Genomic DNA, 19621 nt, shown 5'->3' on the forward strand with positions numbered 1-19621 from the left:
GGATATATATATATATATATATATATATATATATATATATATATATATATATATATATATATATATATATATATATATATATATATATATATATATATATATATATATATATATATATATATATATATATATATATGTGTGTGTGTGTGTGTGTGTGTATAAGTATTTTTATATTTTAAAAAGATTTTGTAATGAAGTTTATTCAGATGTAATTCAGCCAGTTATTTTTTTAATCTCCATGAAAGTGTCAATACATTCTTATATTGTTATATGTGGCTTACAACTTTTCTGGCTGTATTAAATCTAATCCAATTGACAACTTAATCATCTTTTTACCAGCTGTGCTGTAGTCTAACATTTATTTTAAAAATTTGTCTCAATTTTCCTTTTGATAACATTTTTAAAAATATTATCCTGCTACAGCAGCTAATGAACTTGATTGAATATAGAATTCCTGCAGTCAAATGGGAGCATCATTACAATCCTAGATTTTTTCAATCATTTCTACTCAAAGATGATAGTGTAGTATAGTTTTTACAGCTCTCTACTTGTATAATAACTGCTGTTGTTCACTGATAATTATTGTCATCTTATTTTTAAATTCTTTTAAAATGGAAGCATACATAAGTGATACTTTTTATAACTTGCTAAATTTCATCATGTATTATAATCATTTTCATCTTAGAGTTAGAACTGTAACATATACCAAGACATTTTTTGTTTTGTTTTAAAGTTGATATATTGGAGCCTTTGACTATAAATATCTAAGTATGATTGTCACTGCCATCTAAATCTGTGTGTTGGGTCTTAGAGATGTTTTCATTCATACTTGAATACACTAACTGTGTGGGCTGTCAGTCAGACATCACAAATGTGTGACTGGTCAATACATCATTCATAACAGTCAGCACATCACAGATGTAAGACAACAGTCAGCACATCACAGATGTAAGACAGCAGTTAGTATGTCACACATGTATGACAGCAGTCAGCACATCAAAATTGTAACATTAATAGTTGACTATATTAGCCTTGTTTGTAATGAATGCTTACACTTATTCAATGGTTCATTAGGTTATGATTGATTCAATTATTTTTTTGTCCAAGTTATGCTTGACTGAACGATTTTTTAACATCTATGCAAGGTTCACTAAAAGTCAGTTTTTGTCAAAAAATTTACACTGAATACTTTGGTCATTGCTACAAAGAGAAGATTTTAAATTAATTCTGTAATAAAATGTAAACAATATCTCAATGAATGCTGGATGAACAACTGTTGGGGTGGGGTAGGGGTCAGAAGGGGTTTGAAACTATGTATGTGTTTTCCTTGGCATGCATAAAGATTAGTTTTCAACTCACCATTTGTCTCTCAAGAAACTCATTGAATGCGTCACAGTTGTGTATGATATACCTGTTCTAGGGCCAGTTCACCATTGACTTTTGATCATGTTTATCATTGTTTTATTTACTTGACACAGTTTTGCACCTCTATTATTTTGTGTAGAAAAAAAACTTTGGCATAATCTTTATTGAACATTTGTTTACCATTCACTTGATACTCTAAGAATGTTCAGTAAATTCTAAGAATGACTAGAATCTGAAATGTTCATGTGGTTTAAACTTATCACTTGTCTATGCAGATTTGTAGTCTGGGCTTTGCTTGTTTGGGAAATACAAAAATCTCTTCTGGATACATTTGTAGTTGTAGATATTTTATTTTTGAAAGGGACAAATCAAAGTCCCTGTCAACACAGAGAGAAATGATAGCTTCACTAGTTGATAGACTGTTGGAAAAACACTTATTTAATTCTAATTATTGCATCAAATATTTAATTAGTTGAAATAGAATTGTGTTATGTGTGTGTATATTTATGGTGAAAAAACTAATCACACATTTATTTTTTGCAAGCTACTGGTGTGGGAGAATTTAAAAACTATTTGTCATGAATGATTAAAAGAATACCCAATGAATGCACTTTCTCTCGTGTCTTGTAGCTACTTTATCCTAGCGTGAACTAACATTGTATTTGAATATAAGGTTAATCATTCAGCTGCTGTATGTATTTTGGCTCAAATTTTCAAAATTCCCTTGTTCTTTTCAAGGTAATACTGAGATGTTTTCTAGTTGTATGCTGTACATTGGCTGATTTCAATAAAAGGAAATATTTACGGAGTGAATGACATAAAGCAGGAGGATTGGTTGTTAAACTAGTCTCAAGATTTGGCTGTGAATAGTTGAAACCCTGTGAAGATGGACTACAGCAAACCCATAATGCTATCTCATTTTACCTGTCACCTGTCTCAGGTACCTACCGATTGACTGTCACCTGTTGCAGTTGATTGTCACCTGTTGCAGATACCTGCCAGTTGACTGTCACCTGTCACATGTATCTGCCAGTTGACTGCCACCTGTCTCAGGTGTCTGCCAGTTGACTGTCACCTTTGGCATTTGACTCTCCTGTTTCAGGTATCTGCCTGTAATTCTTCTACCCACTTCTCTTGTCCTTCTCTCCTACTCTGCTGTTGCTCCCACTACCCCAGGGGGAGCTGGACTAATCTTGACTTGGTCTCTACCAAGTTGCCAGTGCTGTGGCGTACCACATCGCATGCTTTTATTCAATATTTTAACTGCCAAGTTTAGGGATTCGTGTTTTTAAATCTTAAAAAATCTAACACCGCCATCTACTAATAGGTCGTGCCAGATATTTTTTTATGTTAAAAAGCCATCAATGTGGTGTGCGTGATTGTTTTTTTTAAAACATGGATGCTCCCAGAAAAAGGCAGTCGAGAAAAACTTGCCTGTATATTTATGTAATCTCAGTACTGTTCACTTAGTTACCGTACTGTTTACATCTGAGGGTAATGTTGACTTGTAAACAATTGTAACATTGCTCAATTCTAACCCTTTGTCGATGGTGACACCAGTGTACATGTGGTGCTGATGGCTAGAAATAAGATTTGTTTGTATTTACTGGTTGTATAGCTGTAATAAATACTTTCATTTATTCTACACACTTTTGTAGCTTTGTTTTATATTTGCTGTCACTTGTGTATTAACCAGTTTTTGTGTGTTGTTGATGTAAAAAGGATATGTAGTTTGTTAATCAAAGTGCAGAGAAAATATTTAAAAACCCTGAGACAACCCAATTATGACATCCCTAAAAAAAATTGGAACTTTAGACCTGTTCACCCCGCGTTAACGGTATGATGTCAAAATTAATACCCTTTTACACTTTATAAATGTTTCCAAATGCAGTAAAAAAACAACTAAAGCTTAGACGCCAATGTCAATGCTACATAAAAAAAAACCCTTTAACTTTTCAATTGCAATGCTAATTTTGGTGAGAACAGCGAGCAGGCCTGTGTAGTTCTGTTGTAACGTTTTACGTCTAAACACACAACACCAGCCACACGAAGAGCTCACAATAAGTAAACATGTGTTTGCAGGAGGAACTTACCCATCGAACACGTGGAAACATGCACCTACAAAGTTGGAAACTGGTCCATTACAAACAGCTCAAGTTGAGTGACACGATTTGCCCAAACGCGACCCACGGACAACTCGACATAAGTAAAAACTTAAAGAATAACAACGATGTTTCAAACCTGTAATTTTTTTTATCACGGTGAAATTAAAATTTAATTACTTAACAAAAACATCTTTAATTGGCGCAAATAAACTGTTTTGATTGCAAACACTGTTCAGAGATGTTCAAACCTGAAACACCTTAAGCCATTTGTTATTCAATTTTAACGATTACATTAGTTTTTAAAAATAGAATAGGTGTCAGTTTGATTGATGAATTCGTGAGTGTTGCTAAACAAAATGCTAGTTTCAACTGGTGTGACAATGGAAGTAGAAGGTCGTACTGGGGAAGTCGACGTTGTTCGGTGATTAATGACACGGACCCACTAGAAGCTGATCGACCAACTATCATTTTATTTGGTTGAAAAAAAAAGGTCTGAAGCGACTTGGTCGAGGACACAGGAAATAGGTCAGTGGTCGGAAGTCCCAGGTATTAGATGGCCGTGTCGTGAACGTCTTAAGTACTTGTCCATGGGGTCGGGCCTAGGTTAGATGAAGTCCTAAGCTTCTTAAGATAATGGGGTTCTTTATATGTCCAGAGGTCATGTTCAGAGGCGTAGCGATGGGAGGGGGGGGGGAAAGGGGGGACATATGTCCCCGGGCGCCGACCTTAGGGGGCGCCAAAATGGGTTGTAAAAACAAATTAAAATGTCAATTTAGCTGCATTTTTGCAGTTTGAGGGGGGGTGCAAATCGAAAAAGTTTGAGGGGGGGGGGGTGCTAGTCATAAAGTTGAGGGGGTTGCAAATTGAAAATTTGCTCCCGAGAGGGCGCCAAATTGAAAGTTTGTCCCCGGGCGCCGGGAAGGGCCGCTACGCCTCTGGTCATGTTACAAGTAATACTGGCCGTTATCCTTTTAATATATTCAATAAAAGACCCCAGGACATTGGGATGAAAATATATCGCTTAAAAAGTGTTGCAGCGTGTAGGTTTCGTTGTATTTCTTTTCTTGTAATCAATCCTCAGTTATATATATATATATATTTTTAAACTTGAGTATCAACCACTCGGGGCTTCAGTCACCTACAACTTGGGGCTCCAGTGACCTATCACTCATGGCTCCAGTGACCTACCACTCATGGTTCCAGTGAAATACCACTCCATTAAACAAAAATGTCCAAAATAAAACTTTGTTGTTGAACGTGTTTCGCGAATAGGAAAACTATATTCAACGTATTATTACAATATCGCGCACTGCAGCTGAATTTTTTATTCTACAATCCACCCTTTTTTCCCTATCAAATGTAATATTAAACTAATTAAATTAAAAGTACAAAATTAAATAACGACTATAATGCTGCTCTTATTAAATAAACCGGGAGTGATCTCCCCTAAACTTTCTCGAATATTCTTATATAAAATAACAGGGGATGGGAACTCGGCTATAGACATGATTTTTAATCCATTTTAAATACTTAAAGTCTTAAAAATAGAATAAAATCTCGTAGACAAAGGAATTGCACACCAAGTGAACGCCAAATAAAAAAGTGCATAATAGTGCGCAATATTATTAGTACTTTAAAAATTTACAATAGTTTTTTGAGAAATCGGAAGTAGCGTAAATTAGTACTTCCGGTCAACGGAAATTACTCAAACTTTAACAGAAGGTAGAAAATTATATCTTTTACTCATTTGTGAAACTTCATTTATCTATCTGAAATAGTACTCAAGTTATAGGCTTTTGAAAAATTCAAAGTAGAAAAAGTACCACTTCCGGTTATCGGAAATCGCTCAAAAGTTGATACGGATCTACGATTTTGATAAAATACTTATATATGAAATTTCATCAACCTAGCTGTAACGGTACTCAAGTAATCGTGTTTACACACAGACACACACACAGACACACACACAGACATACGGACAGAATTGCAAAGCCCAGTTTTTCAGACTGGATTACGCATAAAACCTTTTAATTTTGATAAATCTGGATTGATAATTTTTGCCCGATTAAAATAAGTCCTCTATACTTCGGATTTGAATAAGGACTGAGGTGTAATAAGGTAAAAATTGTTAAAATTTCAAGTGATTTTTGTGCACGATTACAATACTTTCTCTATACTTCGTATATACGAGAAAGTAAAAACAAGATCGTGTCCAAAGATTTCCGTTTCATAACAAATAAATTAATTGCCTAAAAAATGGAGTAAACAAGTTTAAAAACAACGAAACAAATGAAGTGAAATGCGTTAATAAGCAAATGACAAGCGGAATGTTGTAGAAGTAACTAAATACAACTGCTGCGGAAAACATGTCAACAAAAATAGAAAGTTAATCCCTATCTAAACAAATTAAAGACACGTTATACGTGCAAATAAAACGCAAGAGAGGCTAAAAAAAAGTTGGTCGTGGATAAATGGGAGACACGCGCTCATAAATCATTGTCGCGACCATTGTAAACAAACAGAGAAGCGCTTGACACCGTGACATGTTGGATGAAGATTTTTTTGGTTTGAAATAAAGCTATAGAGGTGTACACGTTAGATAGTTACCTGGACTACACAATCATTGGGGGGGGGGGGGGGGGGAAGGGTATTGGCCGAATAGGCTGGGTTCTAATCGATGTTCATAGAGATGGTTCTTTCTCATTCATCTTCTATTCTCGTTCGTGTCCAAGACATATGGGGCAGATGAAGTAGAGTTAATCTATTTTAACGACTTTGGCTAATGAAGAGATAGTGTGGTCAGCACCATGCCGACCCGTGTTGTTTTGCCTAACTTGAGTCAGGTACCCATCAGAGCTGGGTAAACTCGGGTACGTCCTCTACCATTCAACCACGCCGTCCCCTTATTTCTGTTTGCTGCAGCATTTAAAAATAAAACAACCTAAAACCCTTAAACAAATTAAAAAAACTCTACTTGACCAACGGATCAACCTTAATTTTTGTCCTAATTCTAAAACTTGCCGCAGAAAAAAACAAAGAAGCTAGAATAAATCAAAATATAAAGCAAACTAGTAACTAACTCGAAACTATCATCGTCAGAAGAAAAATATAGCCGTTAAAATCTGGTGATGAAATAAACCCATGAAGAAAAAACTTGGGTTGTGAACTAGGAGTGGACGAATAAACAAAAGCAAATTAAAACATGAAAATCCTAACAGTAAAACGGATAACTTTTACCCTCTCACGATCTAATTTATCTGGCAAAACGTGACTGCGTTGCCAGATATGGAACAGCGGCTAGTTATTAAGGTGTCTTTCTGTCGTCAGCAAACACATCCGCACTTTAGTAGTTAATTAATATGATAAAACATCAAATTGGTTTTGTTATATGTAATATAGTGGCTGTATACAAAACGCAAGATCTCTCTATAAAATCTGCTAATTTCAACGGTATCATTGCACCAAAAAATCAAAGCCCAAGAAAATGGAACTTTAATTTTTTTATTATTTTTGTTCGCAGTGACCCTAAGACACAATCAATACTCGTTTTTTTACAGCAATTATTGTTTTTCAATTATGGGCTTCTTTCCCTTTTTTCGATTTATTGTTAAAGCCAACTGCGTTTGCTGCGGATTTTCTGCTTTTACAAATTTATGTCGGCTTTATTTTCTTATGCTGATGTAGGTTGTACAGGCGAACATACAGTAGAAACAACATGCAGTAGAAACAACAGCAAACATACAGAAGAAACAACAGTTAATTCGGTCTCCATCCTAATCAAATCCATGGTCTATAACATTGAGGAAATAAAGAAATTCGAAAAAAAAACAACAACTCAACAACAAAACAAAACAAAACACAACAACATGTAAATGCAAATTATTGGAGAGATATATATGTATGTTTAAATTGACCTTCTTCTAATAGTTCAAGTAGGTGATCAAAACAAGGAAATAAAAAAAAAACGCCCCTTCCTTCCTACAGCCATTACATTAAAAATCAACTTTTAATCTTATCCCACACACGGAAGCCCTACCAGCGGCCAAACATCGTAATGTTTCACAATGTCTGAATAAATCACGCCCGCTGACTGAAAGATGTTGACAAACAATGACATAACAGGTTGGTGCGGCGGTATAAAATTAATTTTTCCCTCGTCAGACTAGCAGCAGATAAGTAGCCAGCCGTAACGACCTCCGCGGCAGGAATATGAAACACTGCGACAGGTAACAGGCGCAGGAGGCCAGTGCTTTGTCAACGCCCTGAGAGAGCCTGCCACAGTTTGTTGTAAGCCCATGAGGCCATTTCTTATGTGTGTGTGTGTTAGTACAGTCTAAGATGTCTTCGATTTTACTGCTGTTTCTTAGCTCTGTGTCGCTTATTTATGGACAACAATTTACCCCTGTGTCTTTCAGGTAGGATATTTTTTATTATGTTTTAGGCAATAATTTTGTTGTTTTTAAAACACATTTTTAAACGCTAGTTCAAAGTTTAAAAGATTGATATTTTAATTTTTATGAGTAATTTACATACAATAAATATTAAAGTATTAAAAAAAAAACGTTAGAAAAGTATCGTTTTGAATTTTTTTTTTAAATCTACCAATTATATAATTCATTACATTTTTTGTGTGTGTACACATGTTTAGTCAGATTAGTGACTACCATCACGCTTTTTGTACCATTAATTCAATTAATAGCTTTAGAGATGAACTTGCTAAAAGAATACCAGCTAGCTAATTATATCATTAATTAAATTAATTTTTTAATGAACTTGCACTGAACTTTATGCTGCACAGGTTACCATCACCGCCCACCCTCAGCGGGGCGCTCTCCCCCAACTACGCCCTCTACAACGTGGAGAAGCTTCACGAGAATAAGATCAGAGGACCGACATCGTTTGCTTTTCTAAATGGTGAGCGCTTCCTACCACTAGCTAGCAGGCATTCATTAAACTTTACCGGCCCCATCTTGTTAAACGAACTGCACAGAAATATAGAAAATGTTTCCTTATTCCGTCAACATTATGATTGAGTTTTAAATACGTTTTGTGAAGGAACGTTTAACTCAAGCTTTTTGACACCCACCAAATTAATTACCCACAAAAATGATTTAAAAATTATATTTAAACCCAGGTTAGTCTGGTGACGTCAACCCCACAAATAACCACAACACAACGCGAGTAGCGGCCCTTGAGTTAGGATTTAGAACATTGTTCTAAGTAGTGTTTTTTATGAGGGGGTGGTGGGAGTGGGTATCTTTGGTCTGCGTTTGTTGAATACGTCATAAATACGTTTTAAATATCCACATCTTAGTCTTGAGTTATTGTTATGAATATCCACACCTTAGTCTTAAGTTAATGTTATGAATGTCCACATCTACATCTCGAGTTCGTGTTATAAAATAAATGCCCTCACCCGAGTCCAAACACTGGACATTTGTCAGGAAAGGTTGCCAGGTCAGTTGGTGCAGCATCAGGCTAGACTTGAGACAGGTGTAGACCCACGGTCAGGTGCATGTGTGGGTCAGGGGTCAGGGGAAGTCATGTATAATGTGGGCTCTCATTATGGGAGTTGAACTTTACACGTAGGACGGTGTTAAGGGAGAGTTAATTTTACACGTAGGACAGTGTTAAGGGAGAGTTAATTTTACAGGTAAACCTAATGAGGGTTATTTTTTTTTTTACTAAAGATAATGTGTTAATTTTAATATTTTGGCCTAAACTCTATCCGACAAATAGTGCTATTATTTATGGTTCAATTGGGTCAGAATATTTACTATATTCTACCGATAAAACATAAATTAATAAGTTTAATTATCAAACTTTTAAGTTGTTATTTTAATAATTCGAAACAGAAATACATAAATGTAACTTTTTATTGTTATTCTGAGCACGTAGCAATAAAACGGACAGTAATGGCGGGAAGGTAATCACATAATATCTTTTTATTTAGTCATAAATCGGGCAAGTAACGTGCGAGAATTTCAAGAATGAGTTGTCGGTCGTGAACTTAGAGAGAGAGTGACGTAGGACTCAAATGATGTAGATGTATGGGACAGCCGGGTTGACTTTTATGTCGGAGATGGTAGTGGAGTTTAGAGGGAATAGAAATAAAAGCAGAAGAGGGGGATCGTCTGCGAAATGGTGACAGTTCTGTCAGAGTGGTAGTACAGTTTATGAGTGGCTGATAGTTGATGGTTGTGGGTGTGTATCTTGTGTGTATGTGTCTTGTATGTGTGTACAGTTTGTGAGTGGCTGGTAGTTGATGGTTGTGTGTGTATGTGTCTTGTGTATGTACGTGTGTGTGTCTTGTATGTGTGTACAGTTTGTGAGTGGCTGGTAGTTGATGGTTGTGTGTGTATGTGTCTTGTGTATGTACGTGTGTGTGTGTCTTGTATGTGTGTACAGTTATGTGAGTGGCTGGTAGTTGATGTTTGTGTGTGTATGTTTCGTGTGTGTGTGTTGTGTGTGTATGTGTACAGTTTGTATGTGGCTGTAGTTGATGGTTGTGTGTGTGTTGTGTGTTGTGTGTGTATGTGTATGTGTACAGCTTGTGTGTGGCTTGTAGTTGATGGTTGTGTGTGTGAGTTTCGTGTGTGTGTGTTGTGTGTTGTGTGTGTATGTGTACAGTTTGTGTGTGGCTTGTAGTTGATGGTTGTGTTCTCAACCATTCGTTTTCTCATGACTAGGTCAGATATAATTTTATCCAAGAAAATACGCGTGCTTCTTTTGTTTGTGCGTCTTTCTTGTGTGTATGTGCGTATGTGTAGAGTTGAAAAAATATACTTTATGGCAAGCTTAATTCTGGTTTTAAAAAATCGAATAATTAAGCCAAGCCTACATAGGGCTCACCTGCTTAAATAAAGGCTTTAAGACAGGCCTTTGTACGAATGATTGATAAGTGACAAAAATAAAGCGTGACTGGACGTCTGTCTCATAAGACAACAACCAGGGGCGTAAACAGGATACTGTCATGGGGGATGCGTTCAAATCCTCCATATATATATGTATATATATATATATATATATATATATATATATATATATATATATATATATATATATATATATATATATACACACACACACACACACACACACACACATATATATATATATATATATATATATATATATATATATATATATATATATATATATATATATATATATATATATATATTTAAGTATATATGTATTTTTGCATGTTTGTAGGCCAATTAAAAAAAATATACTAATACATATGTATACACACACACACACACACACACACACACACACACATATATATATATATATATATATATATATATATATATATATATATATATATATATATATATATATATATATATATATATATATATATATATATATATATATATAAATGTATATATATATGTTTATATGTGTATATATATATATATATATATATATATATATATATATATATATATATATATATATATATATATATATATATATATATATATATATATATATATATACACATATAAACATATATATATACATACATTTATATATATATATATATATATATATATATATATATATATATATATATATATATATATATATATATATATAAATGTATATATATATGTTTATATGTGTATATATTTATATATATATATATATATATATATATATATATATATATATATATATATATATATATATATATATATACACATATAAACATATATATATACATACATTTATATATATATATATATATATATATATATATATATATATATATATATATATATATATATATATATATATATATATATATATATATATATATATATATATATATATATATATATATATACACACATCATGAACATTTCTCCGACAGGTAATGTCTACACTGTGACGGCTGACAGAAAAGTGCTCAACATCGCTCCATGCATACCACAAGTTGTTGTGTCTCTGGCATTACCCGGATGTTGTAAGGCTATTTTTACTTTGATTCAACCCACTCTCTGTTGCTTATATCATCTACACAGGCCATATATGGTTTCCTTCTACACGACCATGTCCATTTCAGAAGCTCACAAAAAATGATAGTGCACATTTATATAACCCTTTCGATTAAACCCACCACACCAAACGTGACCAACGTACAACAACTTACAAAACACAACCACGCATAACCAGGGTTTCTTTCAGACATTTTTCTCTGGGAGAATTAAAACTTACCAAGGGAGGGGCACTTGAAAATTTTTACGAGGAGGTAGGGCGAGGGGGGTTGGGGGAGACTGGTTAAAGTGTCTATTTTCTGTATTAATAATATTTTATTCTATTACGTCCGGGACAGTGGACGTGCTCTGGAGTGGGGGGGGGGTGCCTGAAATTAACACTGCATATAACATACAACATTAAAAAACACCAAAACACAAAACGTCAAATAACCTCTCCACCTTACAGCGTCAGTCCAGCAGTGTGGGCTACTGACCAGCATACGAGTGGACAACACAGGTCACCTGTTGGTGTTAGATGCATACAGGGGCGTGTACCGGGTCAACCCAACCACAAGTATGTACTCACCCACAATTTCACACAGCCTGCACTCAGTACAATCTACTTAGTTATAGTAACAATGTATTTAGTTAGAGTAACAATGTATTTAGCTACAGTAACACTCTGTTTAGTTATAGTAACAATGTATATCACACACCCTTCATTCAGTACAATCTGTTTAGTTATAGTATCAATGTATTTAGCTACAGTAACACAGTACCAATTTATTTAGTTAAAATAACATACTACCAATGTACTTAGTTACAGTAACACAGTACCAATGTATTTAGTTAAGGTACCAATGTATTTAGCTACAGTAACACAGTAGCAATGTATTGTGTTAAAGTAACGCAGTACCAATGTATTTAGTTAAATTAACATGGTCCCAATGTATTTAGTTAAGGTAACAATGTATTTAGTTAGAATAAGAATGTATTTAATAACAAAGAAAACGAAGTGACTTCAAAATGGTAGAAAAACAAAAAATCTCAGTGTGTAATTCCTGTAGTGTCCATGGCAAAACCGAAACACTAAAATAAAAACCAAGGCGTCCATTGATATAGGCTCGCACCAAAGTGAGAGATTCATGGCCCCTTGGACCTTTTTTTTACAATATTATTTTTACCATTTAAAGTTAAGATGTTTCGTTCTTTTCAGTTGCGTAGGCTGCATTACACCATGTGATACATTAGGATGTATATTATGAGATACATTAGGATGCACATTATACCATTTGATACATTAGAATGTACATTATACCATGTGATACATTAGAATGTACATTATACCATGTGATAGATTAGGATGTACATTATACCATGTGATACATTAGAATGTACATTATACCATGTGATACATTAGAATGTACATTATACCATGAGATACATTAGGATGCACATTATACCATGTGATACATTAGAATGCACATTATACCATGTGATACATTAGGATGTACATTACATCATGTGATACTCTAACATCTGCAACCATACTATCGCCCCCTCCCCCCCAGAGGTTATTGAAACCTTGTACTCGTCAACGACGCCGGTGGGCGGGAGGACACCCAAATACCTGAACGGCATGGTTCAACATCCGGACGGTTCCATCCTGTTGTCTGACTCCAGCGACAGATTCGACGCTGTCAACGAGTTGTACATCATTCTAGAGGGCAGGACTAGCGGCAGGTAGGGCATTTGGGCAGAACAGGGGCAGGTAGGGCATTAGGGCAGTACAGGGGCAGGTAGGGCATTTGGGCAGGACAGGGGCAGGTAGGGCAGAACAGGGGCAGGTAGGGCATTAGGGCAGTACAGGGGCAGGTAGGGCATTTGGGCAGGACAGGGGCAGGTAGGGCAGAACAGGGGCAGGTAGGGCATTAGGGCAGTACAGGGGCAGGTAGGGCATTAGGACAGGTAGGGCATTAGGGCAGGACAGGGGCAGGTAGGGCATTAGGGCAGGACGGGGGCAGGTAGGGCATTAGGGCAGGACAGGGGCAGGTAGGGCAGAACAGGGGCAGGTAGGGCATTAGGGCAGTACAGGGGCAGGTAGGGCATTAGGGCAGTACAGGGGCAGGTAGGGCAGAACAGGGGCAGGTAGGGCATTTGGGCAGGACAAGCGGCAAGTAGAGCATTAGGGCAGGACAGAGGCAGGTAGGGCATTAGGGCAGGGCAGAGAGGGCATTTGGGCAGGCAAGGGACAGAGAGGGCTTTTGGGCAGGCAAGGGGCAGGTAGGGCATTTGGGCAGGGCAGAGAGGGCATTAGGGCAGGACAAGCGGCAGGTAGGGCATTTGGGCAGGACGAGAGGCAGGTATGGCATTTGGGCAGGACAAGCGGCAAGTAGAGCATTAGGGCAGGACAGAGGCAGGTAGGACATTAGGGCAGGGCAGAGAGGGCATTTGGGCAGGGCAGGACAAGCGGCAGGTAGGGTATTTGGGCAGGACAGGGGCACAGAGGGCATTTTGGGCAGGACGAGAGGCAGATAGGGCATTTGGGCAGGACAAGGACAGGTAGGGCATTAGGGCAGGACAGGGGCAGGTAGGGCAGGACAGGGGCAGGTAGGGCATTAGGGCAGGACAGGGGCAGGTAGGGCATTAGGGCAGGACAGGGGCAGGTAGGGCATTAGGGCAGGACAGGGGCAGGTAGGGCATTAGGGCAGGACAGGGGCAGGTAAGGCATTAGGGCAGGTCAGGGGCAGGTAGGGCATTAGGGCAGGACAGGGGCAGGTAGGGCATTTGGGCAGACAAGCGGCAGTTAGGGCATTTGGACAGGCTAGGGGCAGAGAGGGCATTTGGGCAGGACAAGCGGCAGGAAGAGGATTTGGGTAAGACAAGTGGCAATTAGAGCACTTGGGCAGAGTACGCAGCAGGTAGGGCATTTGGACAGGCAAGGGGAAGAGAGGGCATTAGGGTAGGACAAGAGGCAGAGAGGGCATTTGGGCAGGGTACTCAGCAAGTAGGGCATTTGGGCAGTATAAGCGGTAGGTAGGTCATTGGGGCAAGGCAATCGGAAGGCAGGATTTTTATAATGGGCAGGACAAGCGACAGGTAGAGCGGCATGTGGGTCTGTGTAACTGAAGGCAGGATCAGCGCCAATCTTTGTATCTTATGAGGTGGCCGGCACCCACCTGTAGCGGCACTAACGGGGATTTTAAAGTGTTTGTAGTGTATAGCGTCACATCATATGATATGTGTCTTGTTAACCTCTCGATATTGTCCCCCAGAATTTTACACCTGAACCCCAACACTAAGGCCATAATTGAGATGTTCAAGGACGGGTTTGCTTTCCCCAACGGCCTTGAGATCTCACCTGACGGCCGGAGTCTGCTGGTGGCTGAATCAGGCAGAGCGCGGGTACTCAGGTAAACTGGACATTTACAACATGCTGGGGACATTTACAACATGCTGGGGACATTTAGGAAACACTGTGGACATTTAGAAAAACAGAGGGGACATTTACAACATGCTAGGGACATTTAGGAAACACTGTGGACATTTAAAAAAACAGAGGGGACATTTACAAAATGCTGGGGACATTTAGGAAACACTGTGGACATTTAAAAAAACGCTATGGACATTTAGAAAAACAGAGTGGAGGCAAGGTGAAACATGTATCAAACTAAAATCGATATTAAAATTTGAAATTGAATCCCTGCTTTTGAATTCAGCATCAGCTTGGTACCGGAGACCTTCCGGCAAGTCAGCGTTTTTGCCGACAACCTGCCTGGTGTACCTGGCAACATCCGGCGTTCAGCGCGCGGGACGTACTGGGTCGGCCTGTCCTTGATCCGTCATGCTGGAATGGCTAACTCCATGGACATGTACTCAGCCAATCCCGCGGCCAGGCAACGAACTGTTTATGTAAGTCCCAAGCTACAAACTGTTTATGTATGTCCCGGACTACGAACTGTTTATGTATGTCCCGGACTACGAACTGTTTATGTATGTCCCGGACTACGAACTGTTTATGTAAGTCCCACACTTCGAACTGTTTATGTAAGTCCCACACTTCGAACTGTTTATGTAAGTCCCACACTTCGAACTGTTTATGTATGTCCCACACTTCGAACTGTTTATGTAATTGCCAGACTTCGAACTGTTTATGTATGTCCCACACTTCCAACTGTTTATGTAAGTCCAACACTTCGAAATGTTTATGTAAGTCCCACACTTCGAACTGTTAATGTATGTCCCAGACTACGAACGGTTTATGTAATTTAGACACTTCCAACTGTTTATGTAAGTCCCAAACAACGAACTGTTTATGTAAGACACGGAAACTCGGTGAAATGTTGTATGTAGCATTCTACCGTGTTGAGTGTGTTGGCTGGTAGTGAGGTGTGTTGGCACGTGTTGATGTGTGTTGGATATTACTGTTTGTTTTGATGACATACAAGAAGACTTTCATTTATTGTGTTCCCAGTCAGTAGATTTGAACACGATTAAAAGCTACTACCCACGGTACGGGATGATCGTAGAACTGGATTCTACAGGCAAGATTGTAGGCAGTCTCCATGATCCGACTGGTAAGTTTTGATTGGAGTACACCCATCGTATCAATTGTACATGATTGTTGTACATCGTATCAAGTGTACATGATTGTTGTACACCAACCGTATCAAGTGTACATGATTGTTGTAGACCAATCGTATCAAGTGTACATGATTGTTGTAGACCAATCGTATCAAGTGTACGTGATTGTTGTACATCGTATCAAGTGTACATGATTGGTGATTGGTATTTTGTTTTTAGTCACGGGCTAGCCTTATCAAAACTTTTAGTGGTTACTGTAGAGTGGAAGAACCTGAAGTATGTTTTTTGTTTTTGTGACGGCTTCGTCTTCAGTTATGTCTTAAGTTGTGACGTAGTACACATGTTTTCTTTTGGCAGGCTTCACCTTCAGTTCTGTCTTAAGTTGTGACGTAGTACCCATGTTTTCTTTTGGCAGGCTTCACCTTCAGCTCCGTGTCTGAGGCCGCTGAGAACGAGGGCCTCTTGTACGTCGGCACCCCCAGTAACCCCTTCACTGGACGTATCATCCTGCCCCAGGGTGACGGGCGAAACGTCACGATCGACAGTGTCATTCAGGCAAGTCAGCACCAGTGGTTTGTCCTATAGACACAGTTGACGAGATATTTCTTGTTATGATCTGGCTAGAACTCAGACAAGACGTTCAACAAACTGCATAAGCACATATAGAGCACCCCAACATAATGTTGATCAACTTTGATCAACACATTTGACCAACACACCTGACCAACACACTTGACCAACACATTTGACTAACACACGACCAACACACTTGACCAACACACTAGACAACGCACTGGACCAACACACTGCACCAACACAATTGACCAACACACTTGACCAACACACTTGACCAACACACTTGACCAAAACATTTGACCAACACACTTGACCAACACATTTGACCAACACACTTGACCAACACACTTGACCAACACACTTGACCAACACATTTGACCAACACACTTGACCAACACACTTGACCAACACATTTGACCAACACACTTGACCAACACACTTGACCAACACACTTGACCAACACACTTGACCAACACATTTGACCAACACACTTGACCTACACACTTGACCAGCATAATCGAACAACACACTTGACCAACACACTTGACCAACACACTTGACCAACACACTTGACCAACACATTTGACCAACACACTTGACCAACACATTTGACCAACACACTTGACCAACACACTTGACCAACACATTTGACCAACACACTTGACCAACACACTTGACCAACACACTTGACCAACACATTTGACCAACACACTTGACCAACACATTTGACCAACACACTTGACCAGCACACTTGACCAACACACTTGACCAACACACTTGACCAACACACTTGACCAACACACTTGACCAACACACTTGACCAACACACTTGACCAACACACTTGACCAACACACTTGACCTACACAATTGACCAACACACTTGAATAACACACTCTTGTATTCCTCTCACCAGGTCTTAAGAAGCCGCTGTCAGATTAGCGAGGAGAATTTAGCTCAAGCTAAAGAAACGCTCACCACTTACCTCAACAAGCTCAGCGCTGCTTCCTCTACAACTCCAGCTCCCACAACGGCTGCCGCTACCACCCCGGCTCCACCACCAGCTGCAAGCACCACCCCTACTGCCCCACCAGCCGCCACCACAACTGTTAAACAAGTTCCGTAGAACACACAACCCGGGCAGCCATAGCAACCAGCCAACATGGTTGAGTTGTCAAGTTTCCTGCTTGTCAAGTTTCCTGCTCTGTCAAGTTTGCTATGGGTAGTCATAGCAACAAGACGCAAATATCCGTATGACTTAGTTTATCGTAATTCGATAGGTTCCTTTATAAATAAGAATTACCTGCATACCTGGATAACAGTTATTAATATCTGTAAGCCATCATACAAACGTGTATGTCTACAATGTTAGTATATCACATATTGCCTTCAATTTCCATCTTTTTGTGTTTTCATCTCGTAAGTAAAAAAAAAAACAACAACCAGATACATAAGCCACATGCAATGGTATATTCTGCTTGTGTGTCTTCCATTAACTAAACCACTTGATAAAGTTGTCTACCGTATCACATTACCTCCCTTCATATCGTCACTTGTGTTTTTCTATTTCGCCATGTTTGGTGCCTCTCACACTATTTGATTCATTAAAATGATTAAATTGTTGAAGAATATGTCAACTTTTTAACAATTTCTTGTGAAGAAACTTATAGAATTTTTTTTTCTAATAATAACACGACCACAACCAACAGTAACTGCGATACAAACTAGTTACAGAAGCAGTACAAGTCATACGATACCAAATAGCTACAGTAGTAGTACAAGTCATACGATACCCCATAGCTACAGTAGTAGTTCAAGTCATACGATACCCAATAGCTACAGTAGTAGTACAAGTCATACTATACCCAATAGCTACAGTAGTAGTACAACAAGTCACATGATACCCAATAGCTACAGTAGCAGTACAAGTCACATGATACCCACTAGCTACAGTAGCAGTACAAGTCATACGATACCCAACAATACTTTGGTCACTGGAAATCAGTTTTTAACTCTATATTTACAATACATACAATTATACTTGGAAAATAGAACTGCTGAATATAGTTCAACTAAAATGTTAGGAAATAATTATACTTGGAAAATAGTACTAAAATGTTAGGAAATAATTTCTTACCTCTATATAAACATTACATACAATTATACTTAGGAAATAGAACTTTTGAAATATAGTACAAGTGAAATGTTAGGAAATAATTTCTTAACTCTATATTTACATTACATACAATTATACTTAGGAAATAGAACTTTTGAAATATAGTACAAGTGAAATGTTAGGAAATAATTTCTTAACTCTATATATACATTACATACAATTATACTTGGAAAATAGAACTGTAGAAATATATTTCAACTAAAATGTTAGGAAATAATTCACTGGGTCCACTTGGTAGTATTTCTCATCGTCATATGGTTATATACACAGAAAAGGTATGTAAGTATGTATGACTGAATGTGATTTTATTTATGTATATACGTGTGTATATTTGGTGTATGTATGTAGGGGGTGTGTGTGTATGTGTTCCATTTGATGTCTATTCACTTTCTCTAATATTTCTTAGTGTGTTTTGCACATGCGCGATATTCTGCTTCGTTTCGCTCCAAGTTCTCGTGTGTCCGAAATCACTCACCCACGAAATGTTACTGAAATGCATCACTCACGAAATGTGTCCCGTACGACATATATCACTCACGAAATATTACTGAAATGTATCACTCACGAAATGTATCACTCACGAAATGTGTCATCCACAAGATGTGTCAAGCAAGAAAGGTCTCAGTCACGTGGTATTCCCCGCCTACGTCTTGTGCTTGTGTTTACCTTCAAATCTCTTTGAACTTTGACCGTAGCTGCCACGTGACTTACCAGTCACGTGACCTTGTTTCAGCTCCACCTTGCTGATGGATTTATCCTGCTTGAGCTGACGTACCTGTTGAAACAAGGGTCGCTCCCCTTTCCCCGGGGGGTGCAAGGAATGGCT

General features: G+C 38.0%; 1 protein-coding gene across 1 annotated transcript; it reads left to right on the top strand.

The window, feature by feature from the left end:
* The first annotated feature begins 7625 nt into the window (after positions 1-7625).
* On the top strand, positions 7626-18250 carry LOC131941914 (adipocyte plasma membrane-associated protein). The gene is made up of 10 exons (XM_059301521.1): positions 7626-7885; positions 8269-8384; positions 11356-11448; positions 11928-12035; positions 13033-13204; positions 14737-14874; positions 15181-15373; positions 15936-16038; positions 16461-16600; positions 17536-18250. The coding sequence occupies exons 1-10, from the start codon at positions 7809-7811 to the stop codon at positions 17743-17745; spliced, it is 1350 nt and encodes a 449-aa protein (XP_059157504.1). The 5' UTR covers positions 7626-7808; the 3' UTR covers positions 17746-18250.
* Positions 18251-19621: the final 1371 nt, after the last annotated feature.

This window comes from Physella acuta, unplaced genomic scaffold (assembly GCF_028476545.2).
Source record: "Physella acuta isolate Inbredline_101_S28 unplaced genomic scaffold, ASM2847654v3 ptg000376l, whole genome shotgun sequence".
Lineage (NCBI taxonomy): Eukaryota > Metazoa > Mollusca > Gastropoda > Physidae > Physella > Physella acuta.